Below are 19,451 nucleotides of genomic sequence, written 5' to 3' on the forward strand. Positions count from 1 at the left end.
GACGTCTTGGTGCCCTGTCGTTAACTTGCTCCAAAGCTGCAATGTCTTTTTGAATAGAACTTCTCCACGCCTGGACACAGTAGTCCAGCTGGGGCCGCACCAGGGACTTGTATACCTGAATAATCACTTTTCTTTCGAGTCAACGGCTCGTTTGATTAAAACTACGGATTAGTTTATTTTGTTTACCGCAGCGCCTACTTGTTGAGCGACTTTCAATGACTAGACTTTAAGTGTTGACAAAAAAACTGCATCTGAAACTACGCTCGTCCAAGCTGTTGATCAACACCTAAGACACTTGTAATTTTTAAGGTACTTTGCAAAAAATCAATAAATAAATAAATCCAATATCAAATGATGTTAGTGTATACTGTATTGTAATTTTACAATACAGTATAGGCCTGGGACAGGTTAGGTTAGTCGTTTTTGGTTCTGTTGGAAATTATTTACGGTATAATTGCAGAACGACGATAAAATGACCTCTAAAACGACTTAGACAAAGTCTGTCAAATGACGAATCGACGGAACAAGACCTCTAGAACGACGAAAACTAACATCAATAAACATTTTACGAAAGAGTGACTGGACTGAGTAACCAGCCAAGGAGGAGGAGACCTGGGGCGTCGTACCTGGAAGTTGTAGATGGCGTTGATGCTGTTAATGGAAGGTACACCACCGAACTTGAGCGCCAGAAGGATGTTCTTGTGGTCCTCGCCGGCGTCTCGCAAGTTCTGTCGTATCAAGACGAAGTCCGGCTTGAAGGATCTGTAGCGGGGAGAGAAGACGGGAGCGTTGGTGACACCGCGTTAAGGAGAGAGATAAGTGACAGTGTCAGACCACGGAGGTGACACCTCGTCAAGGAGAGAGATAAGTGACAGTGTCAGACCACGGAGGTGACACCTCGTTAAGGAGAGAGATAAGTGACAGTGTCAGACCACGGAGGTGACACCACGTTAAGGAGAGAGAGATAAGTGACAGTGTCAGACCACGGAGGTGACACCACGTCAAGGAGAGAGATAAGTGACTGTCAGACCACGGAGGTGACACCACGTCAAGGAGAGAGATAAGTGACAGTGTCAGACCACGGAGGTGACACCACGTTAAGGAGAGAGAGATAAGTGACAGTGTCAGATCACAGAGGAAAATTGAAACAGGAATTTCCTTAAGTACTTTCGTATATTAATACATCTTCAGAAGGAGTGCAATTTTTGACTCCTTCTGAAGATACGAAAGTACTTAAGGAAATTCCTGTTTCAATTTTCCTCCGTGGTTTGACACTGTCACACTTTTAATCACGTGTTTATTTTTCGTGATTTGCACACAGAGAGATAAGTGTTTGGCGGAACATTCGAGACAGTGTGTGTGTGTGTCTGTGTTTGACGTAGCAATGTTTTGAACGAGTGTCTTAAGATTGAAACGTTTGGAAGATAGTTGGTTTGCGTTTGGATGGATATCTTCATGGGAACTTTAGAGGGTACATCTTCCAACACTTGCTGTTATTAAGTGACTTATTCAGTGACTTATTGGTTCACTCAGTCACTGATTAACAGTGTGATTGATGACTGACACAGATCTGTCATACTATCCTCTCTCTTAACTAGAAGGAAATATCAATTGCGGTTAAGCCGCAAACGTAGCTAAAAATAAGTGTAAATATTGATCTAATGATTGCCAAAGATGTATAAGAAGCGGTGTAAGACAGTGGAAGACATCACAGCTACTTGATGTATACGCACGACTCATCAGTCATGCAATGATGATGATCAATCATCAATGATGATGATGGATTATCCTGGGAAAGATTAACTTCACGAAAGACATTATGGAACGTAATAATAATGGCGGTAAGACCGTGTAGATTAGTATTTACAAGGATGAATGAGGCGTTGAAACACACACACACACACACACACACACACACACACACACAGACACACACACACACACACACACACACACACACACACACACACACACACACACACACACACACACACACACACACACACACACACACACGGTAAAGACAACTGTGTTTTCATTAGTCCTAACACTGAATTACTCGCCTGCAAAATATTTGGCCAAGTGAAAAGTATTGCCTAGCTTAATTGTTTGTGAGGGAATAAGAGAGAGAGAGAGAGAGAGAGAGAGAGAGAGAGAGAGAGAGAGAGAGAGAGAGAGAGAGAGAGAGAGGAAACATCAGATACGGTCGGTATATGGAAGTGTGGATGCTATTGACAACTGTACTATACCTATTAGAAAATGGTTGTTCTCCAACCTTCTCCCTCCCCCTCCCATTAACACACACACACACACACACACACACACACACACACACACACACACACACACACACACACACACACACACACATAAAGAGAAGGTTCTTAGACTTGATGGGATAGCATTAACCTCAAGCAACACAGGATAGGAGGACTTTGAGGTAATCAGAGATCCAAACCACGATGATCCTGGATAGAACTGAGGCGGTGAGGATAGGATATCTGGGATGTACTGACGCGCCGGGATGCTAGAAGGATGCGCAGAAGCCTTGTGTGCCACCACTCACAATGATAAGTTGCTGGCACTCACAATGATAGGTTGCTGGAGACGGGAGTGCCAGAAGGTCAGGAGGAGGAGAGAGCACGTAGGTGTGGGTGGGTGGATTGTTGGGGAGTTGGGGAAGAGGGGAGAGCGTGTGATGGGGGGAGTGTGTGTGAGGGGAGAGGGTGAGGGGTGGGCGGCGGGCTACACATAGTGTGCAGTATTGGTAAGACAACTTTAAGCCAGCCGGTGTGTGTGTGTGTGTGTGTGTGTGTGTGTGTGTGTGTGTGGGGGGGGGGGGACAACGGGCCGGATTCTTCGCACTGACAACAATTACAACCACACTACCACCCTCCACAACCACACTACCACCACCCTCCACAACCACACTACCACCAGCCTACCACAACCACACTACCACCAGCCTACCACAACCACACTACCACCCTCCACAACCACACTACCACCAGCCTACCACCACCACACTACCACCACCCACAACCACACTACCACCAGCCTACCACCACCACCACCACACTATACTAGGTGACAATCTCTGCAGCCTATTTTACGCAAAATAAATAGATAAAACCCATATGTAAATCGTAAATGGTTTACCCCTATTTTACCCCTATTTTTCCAATTAAAACATCAAAGAAACCCCTAATTAATATGAGAGCTGAGAGTTCCGAAATTACACAGGGAGACGAGGAGATAATTACCCCTCTGAGGTAGTTAGGTCAATTATATTTGTTTAGGTAAATCGAGAAATGTATATGTTATATTAAACCAATTTAATAAGGAAAACTATGTATGTACGTATGGGAAGTAAAGGCTCTTTTGTGTGTGTGTGTGTGTGTGTGTGTGTGTGTGTGTGTGTGTGTGTGTGTGTGTGTGTGTGTGTGTGTGTGTGTGTACATGCGCGCGCGTGTGTGCAGAAGGATCAAGCTCATCTTGAAAATGGGGCTTTGATGTGGGGTCTAACGACCATTAGCCTCCAACGAGGAGCATCTTGTGTCACCATAAGGAACTTCACAGGACCACACAAGTATTATTAATATACAACTATTAGCACTAAGGATGTGACAGTCTCATCAAGAATAAGACCATATATGATCATACATGTGTACTAATATGTATATATATATATATATATATATATATATATATATATATATATATATATATATATATGCAACTGAGTTTTCAGTTGCATATTGTCCTGGGGACCATTCAGGCTTGTTCGCATATATATATATATATATATATATATATATATATATATATATATATATATATATATATATATATATATATATATGTATATGTATATATATATAATATATATATATATATATATGTCGTACCTAGTAGCCAGAACTCACTTCTCGGCCTACTATTCAAGGCCTGATTTGCCTAATAAGCCAAGTTTTCCTGAATTAATATATTTTCTCTAATTTTTTTCTTATGAAATGATAAAGCTACCCATTTCATTATGTATGAGGTCAATTTTTTTTATTAGAGTTAAAATTAACGTAGATATATGACCGAACCTAACCAACCCTACCTAACCTAACCTAACCTATCTTTATAGGTTAGGTTAGGTTAGGTAGCGGAAAAAGTTAGGTTAGGTGAGGTTAGGTAGGTTAGGTTGCCGAAAAACAATTAATTCATGAAAACTTGGCTTATTAGGCAAATCAGGCCTTGCATAGTAGGCTGAGAAGTGCGTTCTGGCTACTAGGTACGACATATATATATATATATATATATATATATATATATATATATATATATATATATATATATATATATATATATATAATATATATATATACTTTCAGCTAAGACGTCATATTTGTTTCACGGGAATCGACCACTCCGTTACAAATATGGTGTATTAGCGAAAACTAAAGCACTGTAGTGTTAGGAGGGTTGATTGGGTTCGTTCGTTCGTGGCTTCAGGCACAACAGTTGACTTTTGTGACGGAGTGGCACTTCAAGAGACCTGAGGCCAGATTCACGAAGCAGTTACGCAAGAATTTACGAACCTGTACATCTTTTCTCAATCTTTAGCGGCTTTGTTTACAATTATTAAACAGTTAATGAGCTCCGAAGCACCAGGAGGCTGTTTATAACAATAACAACAGTTGATTGGCAAAGTTTTCATGCTTGTAAACTGTTTAATAAATGTAACCAAAGGTGTCAAAGATTGAGGAATGATGTACAGGTTTCGTCAGTAGTTGACAATTCCTGCGCCTGTACTCTAGGGTTCTCTCGACGTTTTTCACACGTTCCCGTACGTGCAGGAACGTGCGAAAACGTACGTGCGTCGCTACCACGCGTCCCCGGCGGTGGTAGCGACGGTCTTACTGCAAACACAGCAGACAGGAAGGTTTGGTTTACCTTCCTGACAACCAGGAACGTTTGGTTTACCTTCCTGACGACCAGGAACGTTTGGTTTACCTTCCTGACGACCAGGAACGTTTTGTTTACCTTCCTGACGACCAGGAACGTTTTGTTTACCTTCCTGACGACCAGGAACGTTTTGTTTACCTTCCTGACGACCAGGAACGTTTTGTTTACCTTCCTGACGACCAGGAACGTTTTGTTTACCTTCCTGACAACCTTAGAACGTTTTGTTTACCTTCCTGACAACCAGGAACGTTTTGTTTACCTTCCTGACAACCAGGAACGTTTTGTTTACCTTCCTGACAACCAGGAACGTTTTGTTTACCTTCCTGACAACCTTAGAACGTTTTGTTTACCTTCCTGACAACCAGGAACGTTTTGTTTACCTTCCTGACAACCAGGAACGTTTTGTTTACCTTCCTGACAACCAGGAACGTTTTGTTTACCTTCCTGACAACCAGGAACGTTTTGTTTACCTTCCTGACAACCTTAGAACGTTTTGTTTACCTTCCTGACAACCAGGAACGTTTTGTTTACCGTCCTGACGACCAGGAACGTTTGGTTTACCTTCCTGACGACCAGGAACGTTTTGTTTACCTTCCTGACGACCAGGAACGTTTTGTTTACCTTCCTGACAACCAGGAACGTTTTGTTTACCTTCCTGACAACCAGGAACGTTTTGTTTACCTTCCTGACAACCAGGAACGTTTTGTTTACCTTCCTGACAACCAGGAACGTTTTGTTTACCTTCCTGACAACCAGGAACGTTTTGTTTACCGTCCTGACAACCTTAGAACGTTTTGTTTACCGTCCTGACAACTAGGAACGTTTTGTTTACCGTCCTGACAACCTTAGAACGTTTTGTTTACCTTCCTGACAACCAGGAACGTTTTGTTTACCTTCCTGACAACCAGGAACGTTTTGTTTACCTTCCTGACAACCAGGAACGTTTTGTTTACCTGACGACCTTGGCCCCGTTCCTGAAGACGACCATGGAGACATTGACGCCGCCCTCGGAGGAGGCTGTGACGCTTATCTCCCGGAACTCCGCCTGCTCCACCCGGATGTCCCAGTCTCCGTGGATACGCTTGCCCCGGAAGTACTTAGACCTGAGGAGGAGAAGGAGGAGGCAGTGTTGCTCACTTTACACACGCGGTGTACCTGGCACAGGGTGGTGTACCTGTGTTTACCTTAACTACACATGTCCATGAAGCTGCTAGCTAAACCTGTAGTTAAAGCAGGTAAACCACAGCAAAGGTTTACAAACCCCCATCCCTCTTTGATCTAGTTAAAAAACCTGCTAGAAATATTGCCATAGCTGTCCATGCTTTAGAGTTCTAAAAAAGCCTAATTGGGCTCAAATTGAGATAACGAAAATCAGGATAGTTGAACCTGACTTTGAAAATTAGTTATAATTAGTTGAGATTAGTTTATAATGCCCATTCGAAGGGGGAAGAAAGTGTTTGCAGGCGATGAGTCACAATAACGTGGCTGAAGTATGTTGACCAGACCACACACTAGAAATTGAAGGGACGACGACGTTTCGGTCCGTCCTGGACCATTCTCAAGTCGATTGACTTGAGAATCAGATTGACTCAAGAATCGACTTGAGAATGGTCCAGGACGGACCGAAACGTCGTCGTCCCTTCAATTTCTAGTGTGTGGTCTGGTCAAGAAAGTGTTTGAGCGTTGAAGAAGTATTGAAAGTGTTGATGGGTGTTGAAGACTGTGACCTGAGGGGTGAGTGAGAGGTCGTAGAACTCACCAGTCGGTGTTCTGGTCGTCAATAACCAGGAGAGTGAAGCAGCGGTCCTTGTTGTAGGCTGGGCGGACCTGCGCCGTCACCTCGCTGCGCACTGCGCCCGTCAGCGACGACACGCGCTGCGCACCCGGGTCAGAGGTCGCGTAAGATTGTTAGAGGATAGGGAAACTGCGTTGTTATCTCAGAATATGTCACATATAACCGGATATATATATATATATATATATATATATATATATATATATATATATATATATATATATATATATACGTGGTCTTAATGCTACAACTATATGACGTTGGAACGTGATTTTGGGGTTAATATTGTAAGTAAATATCATTATAGACACACACACACACACACACACACACACACACACACACGAAGATAAATTGAAAGAAGGCGGGACCAAAGAGCCAAAGCTCAACCCGCACAAGCACTCTCTCTCTCTCTCTCTCTCTCTCTCTCTCTCTCTCTCTCTCTCTCTCTCTCTCTCTCTCTCTCTCTTTTCTCTCTCTCTCTCTCTCTCTCCCTCTCCCCCTCCCTCCCCCCCAAGAGAGACAACATCGAGATAAAGAACCAATCCCAACTGAGGAGGGAGATACCATCAAGGTTGTGATTGGTTCATTAACCACTCCTGGCTGACTTAACGAACGCATCTGGTGAACCACAGACAGGAAGGGTGAGCTCGGATCTAAAGTTAATGGGATTTTCTTCTTAATAATGCTTCAGTGTTGCTTCCCCAGAGCGGTTTTGTCTCGGCTCGTTGCTCTTTATTATTGTCTTCACCCTAATATACCTGTCTTCACCTAAGCTTACCTGTCTTCGCCTTAAGCTTACCTGTCTTCACCTTAATTTACCTGTCTTCGCCTTAAGCTTACCTGTCTTCACCTTAATTTACCTGTCTTCGCCTTAAGCTTACCTGTCTTCGCCTTAAGCTTACCTGTCTTCGCCTTAAGCTTACCTGTCTTCGCCTTAAGCTTACCTGTCTTCACCTTAAGCTTACCTGTCTTCGCCTTAAGCTTACCTGTCTTCACCTTAATTTACCTGTCTTCGCCTTAAGCTTACCTGTCTTCGCCTTAAGCTTACCTGTCTTCGCCTTAAGCTTACCTGTCTTCGCCTTAAGCTTACCTGTCTTCGCCTTAAGCTTACCTGTCTTCGCCTTAAGCTTACCTGTCTTCGCCTTAAGCTTACCTGTCTTCGCCTTAAGCTTACCTGTCTTCGCCTTAAGCTTACCTGTCTTCACCTTAAGCTTACCTGTCTTCGCCTTAAGCTTACTTGTCTTCACCTTAAGCTTACCTGTCTTCGCCTTAAGCTTACCTGTCTTCGCCTTAAGCTTACCTGTCTTCGCCTTAAGCTTACCTGTCTTCGCCTTAAGCTTACCTGTCTTCACCTTAAGCTTACCTGTCTTCGCCTTAAGCTTACCTGTCTTCACCTTAAGCTTACCTGTCTTCGCCTTAAGCTTACCTGTCTTCACCTTAAGCTTACCTGTCTTCGCCTTAAGCTTACCTGTCTTCACCTTAAGCTTACCTGTCTTCGCCTTAAGCTTACCTGTCTTCGCCTTAAGCTTACCTGTCTTTGCCTTAAGCTTACCTGTCTTCGCCTTAAGCTTACCTGTCTTCGCCTTAAGCTTACCTGTCTTCACCTTAAGCTTACCTGTCTTCGCCTTAAGCTTACCTGTCTTCACCTTAAGCTTACCTGTCTTCGCCTTAAGCTTACCTGTCTTCACCTTAAGCTTACCTGTCTTCGCCTTAAGCTTACCTGTCTTCGCCTTAAGCTTACCTGTCTTCGCCTTAAGCTTACCTGTCTTCGCCTTAAGCTTACTCTCACCTGCTATTCTAATCTTAGAGTGCAGCTTGGGCACTCACAAGAGTGTTGGAAATAGCATTGTAAGTCCAACTAGCAGATGACCCCCCCTAGTGACAGATTATAAACCCGTCCAGTCTCGGTACTGCCTTGTACTAGTACGCTTTTGTACTTCCTTGTATGGTCTTGTACTTCCTTGTGTGGTCTTGTACTTCCTTGTGTGGTCTTGTACTCCCTTGTATGGCCTTGTACTCCCTTGTGTGGTCTTGTACTCCCTTGTGTGGTCTTGTACTCCCTTGTGTGGTCTTGTACTTCCTTGTGTGGTCTTGTACTTCCTTGTATGGTCTTGTACTCCCTTGTGTGGTCTTGTACTCCCTTGTATGGCCTTGTACTTCCTTGTGTGGTCTTGTACTTCCTTGTATGGTCTTGTACTCCCTTGTGTGGTCTTGTACTCCCTTGTATGGCCTTGTACTTCCTTGTGTGGTCTTGTACTTCCTTGTATGGTCTTGTACTCCCTTGTGTGGTCTTGTACTCCCTTGTGTGGTCTTGTACTTCCTTGTGTGGTCTTGTACTTCCTTGTGTGGTCTTGTACTTCCTTGTGTGGTCTTGTACTTCCTTGTATGGTCTTGTACTTCCTTGTGTGGTCTTGTACTTCCTTGTATGGTCTTGTACTCCCTTGTGTGGTCTTGTACTCCCTTGTGTGGTCTTGTACTCCCTTGTGTGGTCTTGTACTTCCTTGTGTGGTCTTGTACTTCCTTGTATGGTCTTGTACTCCCTTGTGTGGTCTTGTACTTCCTTGTACTCCCTTGTACTCCCTTGTATGGCCTTGTACTCCCTTGTACTCCCTTGTATGGCCTTGTACTCCCTTGTACTCCCTTGTATGGCCTTGTACTCCCTTGTATGGCCTTGTACTCCCTTGTACACCTGCTCTCCGTCACATTCTTTGATTTCCAGATCTGTTGTTCCCCTTACATATACTTCCTTTAACATTCTCTAGTCTTTCCTTCCTCCGTGCCTCCCTCAGTGTCTTCCTCAGTGTCTCCCTCCCTCCCTCCGTGTCTCCCTCCCTCCCTCCCTCAGTGCCTCCCTCCCTCCGTGTCTCCCTCCTTCCCTCCCTCAGTGCCTCCCTCCCTCCGTGTCTCAGCAAGAGGTGTGGAGAGCACACTCAGGGCCCCAGGGAGCAACAAAGGAAGAGCCTACGCCAGCACTCTCCACCACTCCTCTACCCCCCACTGACTGTCCCAGCCATCACTCCAGGTGGTCTGTGACCCAAGTGTGTTCCAGCAGGTGTCCTTGTGTTCCAGCAGGTGTTCCTGTGTTCCGGGAGGTGTTCTTGTGTTCCAGCAGGTGTCCCTGTGTTCCAGCAGGTGTCCTTGTGTTCCAGCAGGTGTCCCTGTGTTCCAGCAGGTGTGCCTGTGTTCCAGCAGGTGTGCCTGTGTTCCAGCAGGTGGCCCTGTGTTCCAGCAGGTGTGCCTGTGTTCCAGCAGGTGTCCCTGTCTTCCAGCAGGTGTCCCTGTCTTCCAGCAGGTGTCCCTGTGTTCCAGCAGGTGTTCTTGTGTTCCAGCAGGTCCGGCAGTATAGCGGTGCCTGGTGGAGGCGTTGCTGGGGGTGCAGCATAGCGCCGCTGCCCACTCTAAGGACACGATATATGGATCTCTTCACCTCAAAGGACGGAACAGTGTGCGAGCAAAGTGTTCCAGATGAGTTAGTGTCATCGAGAATGTCAGAAGCGCTGTTGAATAATCCTCACATCTTACGAAAAAGGTTTCAGACACCTTTGATGTTTCAAAATTCTTAAGATTGCTCAAAGAGGCATTCCAAATGTCTGAAGTTGCGCAAAGGGACTTCGTATTGATTTCAGCCGTGTTCAAAAACACGAAGAAATTGCCATCGTTCTTAAAGGATATATATATATATATATATATATATATATATATATATATATATATATATATATATATATATAATATATATGAATGAAAACTCACACCCCAGAAGTGACTCGAACCCATACTCCCAGAAGCAACGCAACTGGTAACTACAGGGCGCCTTAATCCGCTTGACCATCACGGCCGTCAAAGGAAGTGATAGCCGAGGCTATTTGAGCCACTTCCCCGACGGCAACTCGGATGGTAATCTTGGGCATAGCATTTCACCAAATCACCTCATTCTTTGGGGCACACGTGAGGAACACAAATGCGAACAAGCCTGAATGGCTTGTTCGGTGATAGCCTCGGCTATCACTTCCTTTGACGGCCGTGATGGTCAAGCGGATTAAGGCGCCCTGTAGTTACCAGTTGCGTTGCTTCTGGGAGTATGGGTTCGAGTCACTTCTGGGGTGTGAGTTTTCATTCGCATATAGTCCTGGGGACCATTCAGGCTTGTTCGCATTTGTGTTCCTCACGTGTGCCCCAAAGAATGAGGTGATTTGGTGAAATGCTATGCCCAAGATTACCATCCGAGTTGCCGTCGGGGAAGTGGCTCAAATAGCCTCGGCTATCACTTCCTTTGACGGCCGTGATGGTCAAGCGGATTAAGGCGCCCTGTAGTTACCAGTTGCGTTGCTTCTGGGAGTATGGGTTCGAGTCACTTCTGGGGTGTGAGTTTTCATTCGCATATAGTCCTGGGGACCATTCAGGCTTGTTCGCATTTGTGTTCCTCACGTGTGCCCCAAAGAATGAGGTGATTTGGTGAAATGCTATGCCCAAGATTACCATCCGAGTTGCCGTCGGGGAAGTGGCTCAAATAGCCTCGGCTATCACTTCCTTTGACGGCCGTGATGGTCAAGCGGATTAAGGCGCCCTGTAGTTACCAGTTGCGTTGCTTCTGGGAGTATGGGTTCGAGTCACTTCTGGGGTGTGAGTTTTCATTCGCATATAGTCCTGGGGACCATTCAGGCTTGTTCGCATATATATATATATATATATATCAATCGCATATTCCAGGATATTTCCAGATATTTTTAATTTCAAAATTTAAAATAATTATTCAACCGTTTTGTGTATATATTTCAATGAATATTAAAAGTTTGCCATCGTTTCAAAGGGCTGACCATTATTATGATATATTCTAATTATTTAGAGGCATTCCAGGCAATATATGTAGTTCTTCATCGCCTTATGTATCATTCCAACACGTCAGACGTATCCAAAAGGCATTACCAGCAGGTTTCACAAGGATTTTCACAAGGAATTAGATTTATCAAGGCGCCCCTTGATAAATCCTATTTTGCTATCGACCTCGGCATTCCGATATATCAGACTTTATTCCAAAAGGCATTCCAGATGTTTTCTAAAGTGTTAAACAGATTGGAAGAGAATAAATGGCATTAATAGAAAACTTGACTCGATTAGAAGACAGAGGCGGTTCCTCTCTGGAGCGCAACACTGAGGCGCTGGAACCGCAAACTGGCTCCTCTGAGGTGTTTGTCAAAGATGCAGGAACTGTTGTGTGTTTACTCCTGGGGACCACGACGCTCCCCGAGGCTACTGGGAGGAAGCTGCACCAGTCTAGCTGCAGCTGGAGGCTCTGGTTGACATCCAGCTCCTGGGTCTCATCTCTCAAGATTTTGAATGTCCTGGTTTCCCAGATCGCCCTGTCCTCTCACCTAATATTATGTCGTATATCTCTCTTTCTCTGTCTCTCTTTGTCTTTCTCTCTCTCTGTCTCTCTCTCTCTCTCTGTCTCTCTCTGTCTCTGTCTCTCTCTCTCTCTCTCTCTCTCTCTCTCTCTCTCTCTCTCTCTCTCTCTCTCTCTCTCTGTCTCTCTCTGTCTCTCTCTGTCTCTCTCTGTCTCTGTCTCTGTCTCTGTCTCTGTCTCTCTCTCTCTCTGTCTCTGTCTCTGTCTCTCTCTCTCTCTCTCTCTCTCTCTCTCTCTCTCTCTCTCTCTCTCTCTCTCTCTCTCTCTCTCTCTCTCTCTCTGTCTCTCTGTCTCTCTCTGTCTCTCTGTCTCTGTCTCTGTCTCTCTCTCTCTCTCTCTCTGTCTCTCTCTCTCTCTCTCTGTCTCTCTGTCTCTCTGTCTCTCTCTGTCTCTGTGTCTCTGTCTCTGTCTCTCTCTGTCTCTCTCTCTCTCTCTCTGGTACTGACCTGGAGGAAGCTCTCCCTAGTCTTGGAGGGAGAGGAGGGAGCGGAGGTGGTCCTGGACCCGGGTCTGGAGAAGTTAAGGCTGAAGCCTCCGGAGCCGCCGCCACCCCCGCCACCCCCGCCGCCCCCGCCGCCCCCCGTCGACCCGCTGGTGGGGGGCGCGGGGGCGGCGGTGGTGGTGTCCGTGCTGGCGTACGTGGTGGTGCCGCCCCCGCCTCCGCCGCCGCCGCCGCCCACCACACTGCTGCTGTTACTGCTTACCTGGGGGGGGGGGGGGGCGGAAAGGGGAAGAGAGAGAGAGGGGAAAGGGAGGGGGAGATATGAGGGGGAAGAGAGAGAGAGGGGAAAGGGAGGGGGAGATATGAGGGGGAAGAGAGAGAGAGGGGAAAGGGAGGGGGAGATATGAGGGGGAAGGGAGGGAGGGAGGTAGGGGGAGAAATAGTGAGAGAAGGCAGGAGGGAGAGGGAGGAGGAAGGAGAGAGAATAATAGATTAATACACATATATATGAATGGGTGATTGAGAGGGGGGGGGGGTGTATAGAGCTTCCCTCTCTCCAAAGGGGAAACTTGCCCCCCTCTTCTCTCCCCCCCCCCCCACTGTCTTAATACCCATTTTTGTACACTTTCTAACATATCTTATAAGCCTAGTTTTTATCTCTTAACTGAAAATATCTTTTTATTTTTTCTCTTCTTAGTGTATAATACAGTTGAATAAATCTGATGTATTCTTCATAAATTAAGATTGAAACAAAGCCTCTAACCAAATTATTTAGCAGAAGGGAAATAAGCTGTATGTTAAAACTGGGTAAACTAGGTAATATTAACTTATCAAACTAAGAGGTTATTTATTAACTAAAACTAGAAACATCATGCATGGTTGGGACAGCATAGACGAACGGATCAGGCAGAGAGAGAGAGAGAGAGAGAGAGAGAGAGAGAGAGAGAGAGAGAGAGAGAGAGAGAGAGAGAGAGAGAGAGAGAGAGAGAGAGGGGGGGGGGGAGGCGAATTGAAGTATGTTTATAGCCTATCTTTTTCACATTTTTGAGATATATATAATATGTAATATGCAGAGTTTTGTACGCATATAGGAGTAAGGAAGGTTGGCTTAATTATGTACAAAACTGTGGGGTGTTTGTGATATGTGTTACATATCAAAACAGTGTCAAATGTACACATTTCTAAATGCACAAATCTTTGTATAACTAAATATTCTGTAATGTAACTTGAACTATGCTATCTTAACGTGTGTGTGTGTGTGTGTGTGTGTGTGTGTGTGTGTGTGTGTGTGTGTGTGTGTGTGTGTGTGAGTGTGTGTGAGTGTGTGTGTGTGTGCATTCACCTAGTTGTGCTTGCGAGGGTTGAGCTCTGCTCTTTCGGCTCGCCTCTCAACTGTCATCAATCAACGATCAATGTTTATTTTTTCCACACACACACACCCTTCGTCAGGAAGCAGCCCGTAACAGCTGTCTAACTCCCAGGTACCTATTTACTGCTAGGTAACCGGGGCATTAGGGTGAAAGAAACTCTGCCCATTTGTTTTCCGCCATCGCCGGGGATTGAACCCCGGTCCTCAGGATTACGAGTCCTGAGTTCTGTCCACTTAGCCATCAGGCGCCCCTTTTGACTCGGCCACCAGGCGCCCCAGTGTGTGTGTGTGTGTGTGTGAGTGTGCGCGCGCGCGTTTGTCGTGGGGCAACCCGTTCTCGCACTTATAGTCAATATCTTGCTGATGAATAAGTGCATATGTGACATACTAATTTATTGTGAATATTTGAGTTTACCTTGAAAAGCTGAATAGAAAACCACAACCTAACCTAACCTTCTTAGTATGTTAAGATATTACAATTAGCACTGAACCTTTACCTATATTGATATTACAGTTTTATAAAAATAATAAAACAAAACCAAACTATTTAAATAAATTGTAAAGTAACTCAGAATATTGTCAAATTTTGTATAAAATCTCTATTGTTTAATAAAATTGAGAGGAAAAGTTAGTGCCTTGAAAAAAAAATATGGTTTGGAATATGCCACATATTTACTTATTTATAAGCGAAATAGTGACTATAAGCAATAAGTCATATATGTGTTGTCTTGTGCGAGAGCAGGTTGGAAACGTGGGGTTGTAGGGGGTGGGGGTAGAATCTACCATGCAGCAGTTCGAACAAGCATCATGCAGTAATTCGAACAAGCATCATGCAACAGTTCGAACAAGCATCATGCAGCTGTTCGAACAAGCATCATGCAGCATTATGATGAGTTAACATGAAAAGAAACACAGGTGGTGCGGCTAAGACAGCTGCGTTTGCTAGAACACGTGTGAGGCTAGGACACGTGTGGTGCTGGGGCAGGTGTGGTGCTGGGACAGGTGTGCTCTAGTGCAGGTGTTGTGCTGGGGCATGTGTGCTGTAGGGCAGGTGTGCTCTAGGGCAGGTGTTGTGCTGGGGCAGGTGTGCTCTAGGGCAGGTGTGGTGCTGGGGCAGGTGTGATCTAGGACAGGTGTGGTGCTGGGGCAGGTGTGGTGCTGGGGCAGGTGTGGTGCTGGGCAGGTGTTGTGCTGGGACAGGTGTGGTGCTGGGGCAGGTGTGGTGCTGGGGCAGGTTTGGTGCTGGGACAGGTGTGGTGCTGGGGCAGGTGTGGTGCTGGGGCAGGTGTGCTCTAGGGCAGGTGTGGTGCTGGGACAGGTGTTGTGCTGGGGCAGGTGTGATGCTGGGACAGGTGTGCTCTAGTGCAGGTCTTGTGCTGGGGCAGGTGTGCTCTAGGGCAGGTGTGGTGCTGGGGCAGGTGTGCTCTAGGGCAGGTGTTGTGCTGGGGCAGGTGTGCTCTAGGGCAGGTGTAGTGCTGGCACAGGTGTGCACTAGGACACGTGTGGTGCTGGAACAGGTGTGCGCCAGAACACGTGTAGTGCTGGGGCAGGTGTGCACTAGAACATTTGTAATGGTACCATTTGTGGGGAGGGGATAGTGTTGGAGGGGTGGGTGGGGGAGGATAGCAGGGTAGGATAGCAGCATTAGGGTGTAAGCTTGGGGATGGTGTGGGAGGGGGGGTCGTGGAGGGCCCCATACCCCCCACACTAGTGTGTGGGACCCCCACACTACTCTCTGTCACGGGGCGTCCATCAGACGGTCTCTGCGGCATTGGAACCCTTTGCCAAAACGAATTAGAAGATATAAACAAAAGAATATAAGAGTTAACTTTAACACAGTTTGTAATATTAAAGGAACCAACTTGTCCAAGTGGACAGGTTATTACGAGGTAGAACCTTAGGCAGAACAGCCACCATCACTGTCACCACTGTCACTGTCATCACTCTCATCACTATCATCACTATAGCCACCATCACTATCACCAGTACCACCACCACCACCACCACCACCACCACCACCACCACCACCACCACCACCACTATCATCACCATCACCAGTACCACCACCACCTTCACTATCACCACTACAACCACCACCACTACCTTCACTATCACCACTACAGCCACCACCACTCTCACCACCACCATCACCACCACACTATTAATTCCCCCCCCCCCCACCCTCCGGAACGTGGCAGTAATTGATAATGAACTCTGAACCGTAAATCGATGCTAAATAATGGTTGGCAAACAGAATTAACGACAAGAAAGGATCGAGGAGAGCAAGAACCATCCAGTAAGTCTTGGACTAATACACATACTCCCCCCCCCCCCAAACCGGAGGAGACATTGCTGAGTGGCACAGCATAAATCTAGAGGCATATATACCTAGTCCTAGAGGATAGAACACTCTTAGTCTGTCTTTTATCCCCTGAGGGACTTCACATTCCTACTTAACTGCTCTCCTGGTCGTTAAACAGTAAAGTACTCGACAACACAGGACGATAAGAAAACTTATTAAGCCTTAGGCCTCCAGAGGCTTAAGGCTTACTAGCCTCTGGACGGTTATTAAGGCCACTCAGTAACTTACTGACCAATCAGGAAGTGTGTTTAAGTCATTGACATACTCCAAGACTAAGGTATACTCAATGTATTCACTCCAAGAAGCGTGGTATACTTACAGGTGTACACACACACACCCCTGTAAGACAGGTGTACACACACACACCTGTAAGACAGGTGTATACACACACACACCTGTAAGACAGGTGTACAGAGCTTCACAAATCAGCCCCCCACAATATTCACGATAAAAGATAATCGCCACGAAATTACACATTATATTATAATCAACAGCGTTATTGACAAAACTGATGCGCAATTTGTACCTAATCGGAGTAATTCAATTAGGTACAAGAGCCCAGTATGTCAAGAGAGGATCGAATTGATCTAGACAACTGTGACAGAAGGCGAACAATCCAGGGGCCAGATTCACGAAAGCACTTACGCAAGTACTTACGAACGTGTCCATCTTTCCTCAATCTTTGACGGCTTTGGTTACATTTATTAAACAGTTTACAAGCATGAAAACTTGCCAATCAACTGTTGTTATTGTTATAAACAGCCTCCTGGTGCTTCGGAGCTCATTAACTGTTTAATAATTGTAAACAAAGCCGCCAAAGATTGAGAAAAGATGTACAGGTTCGTAAGTGCTTGCGTAAGTGCTTTCGTGAATCTGGCCCCTGGAGAGCAGTGGGACAATGTCACCACTACAATGGTCAGAGAACGACTATGAGACGACAATATAGTTTGGAGCATTCCAGTCTCCAGACGACCAATATGGAACTACTCATGGACTTCACTGACTTCATGGACCTCATAAAACATCATGGGACATCATGGACCTCATAAAACATCATGGGGACATCATGGACCTCATAAAACATCATGGGGACATCATGGACCTCATAAAACATCATGGGACATCATGGACCTCATAAAACATCATGGGGGCATCATGGACCTCAAATGGGTGATTCAGTGCAGAAACGCATGAAATGAATTGTCCTGAACGCAGTCAATTGATTGTTTGCAGCCATTAAAAACTATAGGCAAAGTGTTGCCAGTTGTAGAGTGAGTGAGTGAGTCTCCCCTGACACTGTCAACACACACACAACACTTGCCAATAAACTCGGCCGTCAAAAGGAAAATGTAAACCTTCACAGAAAACGAACTCCCAACAGAAAACGTAAATATCCATAGAAAACGCAATGTCCTCAATAAAGGGGGGAAGAAAGGTCTCCACAAAAGATAAGTTAACAAAAAAACTAATTCATTTTTCACGATCTACAAAAGTACTGTGCCTACTACAGTGGTTTTCACTATGGCTTTTGTTCCTTCTATGTAACTGTGCCGTCTATAGCTCTATAATATATCTCTATGGTCAGTATACTTGTTTTATAAGGGCTCTATCTGTCTACTGACTACTGCTCTTTTTATCGCCATGGCTCTAAGTCCACTATGGCTCTGTGCCCGGTGGCGGCAGAGGCTGGCAAGGGCATGGGTTCTTAAGGTCTCTTTCTCTCTTACCCTCTAATAGAAAAGCAGCCTTAACGTGGCACCCAGGGCGGTCAAGGGTGGGGGGCAACATAATATTATACTTCAATGGCAACATTTTAAGCCGTTTGACTGTGAAAATTGACGACGAAAAATATCTCTCTCGTGATTGGCGGTGATCAGTGAAGCTCTCCAACCAATGAGAGCTCTGGCAAATGCGTGAAACTCTCATGATTGGCTGCTTCAGCGGTGATCAGGGAGGCTCTTTAATCAAGTAAAGAGAGCTCTTACTATACCACAGCGCCCCAACACCACTTACTCCACCACTAAGTGCCACGCCAACACTCCCCCCAACACCACCACCTACTCCAACACTGAGCCAATACCTGCTTAAGCCTCGTCTGAGAAGACAACGCAAATCAAAAAGAAAAAATACACAATTAGTTCTCAGGTTAAAAATTATCAACATAAATAATTACAATCAATATAAATGATCACAAATTGCTAGTACAGATAAAGTATACATAGGTGTTATATGATAGAAGTGCTAAGGCCGCCTGAGACACGCACATTGAGCTAGGAAAATTAAACGTCTTAACTTTGCTTTTCCAATTCTCAGGAGTAAAGGATGCTAGAGAGAGAACTTTAAGATATGAAAGAAGAGAAAGTTCCATAAGTTCGGTCTGCAGAGAACTTTCCTTTGTATAGTACAGCCCCTAAGGTGCCTGTGTGCTGTTTTAAGGTCATGCGGAACCTTGCCGTCAGATAGACAAGTAATAGATCCCCCCCCCCAACCCCCTTCTAGATCAGCATTCAAGATCTATGTACTTTTATCTATCGACTCTACTAAAATCTCTAATGGTACTTACCCCGGACTGCAGTTCAACTTGGAACGTTATCTACACAAAAAAGGGGTCAGAACTGGCCGACTACCTGCACAGGTCTCTCCCCGCCACTCTGGAAGCACCGCAGGGAAGAGTTTCGTGCGCTAACTAAATCATGCATCAGGTGGGCTTCCTGTGAGTTACCTGCTGAGGTTGAACTCTGGGCTGGGCTTTAACTGGCCCCTGAGGTGGGCCCTGAGGTGGGCCCTGAGGTGGGCCCTGAGGTTGGCCCTGAGGTTGGCCCTGAGGTTGGGTCTGTACCAAGGCCTGAGGTTGGTCTTGTGATTGACTCTGAGACTGTCTTCGGGACTGTGGCGTCCCGGGCGACGCTTGCTGCCTCTCAGCCTTACAGAAGAAGGAAGATGACAGGTAGACGAGGTGAGAGAGAGGGTGAGAGAGAGAGAGAGAGAGAGAGAGAGAGAGAGAGAGAGAGAGAGAGAGAGAGAGAGAGAGAGAGAGAGAGAGAGAGAGAGAGAGAGAGAGAGGGAGGCAGTGAAGGAGAGGAACTGATCTGAGAGGTTAAACACAAGCATGGTTAATGA

General features: G+C 45.7%; 1 protein-coding gene across 6 annotated transcripts in view; it reads right to left on the reverse strand.

Annotated features, from left to right (window-relative positions):
- Syn (synapsin) overlaps positions 1-19,451 on the reverse strand; it is a 122,550-nt gene that overhangs the window by 25,561 nt on the left and 77,538 nt on the right. For 3 of the 6 annotated variants that reach the window (XM_045756244.2, XM_045756240.2, XM_045756242.2), the window contains exons 6-10: positions 19,054-19,254; positions 12,605-12,862; positions 6,716-6,831; positions 5,910-6,059; positions 627-762 (exon numbers count right to left, since the gene is read on the reverse strand). In XM_045756244.2, coding sequence (XP_045612200.2) covers positions 627-762; positions 5,910-6,059; positions 6,716-6,831; positions 12,605-12,862; positions 19,054-19,254 — 861 coding nt within the window. Of the gene's footprint in view, positions 1-626; positions 763-5,909; positions 6,060-6,715; positions 6,832-12,604; positions 12,863-18,411; positions 18,427-19,053; positions 19,255-19,451 lie in introns of all 6 variants that reach the window. The other 3 variants (XM_069307536.1, XM_045756243.2, XM_069307537.1) reach the window with 2 other exon arrangements.

This window comes from Procambarus clarkii, chromosome 60 (assembly GCF_040958095.1).
Source record: "Procambarus clarkii isolate CNS0578487 chromosome 60, FALCON_Pclarkii_2.0, whole genome shotgun sequence".
Taxonomy (NCBI): Eukaryota; Metazoa; Arthropoda; class Malacostraca; order Decapoda; family Cambaridae; genus Procambarus; species Procambarus clarkii.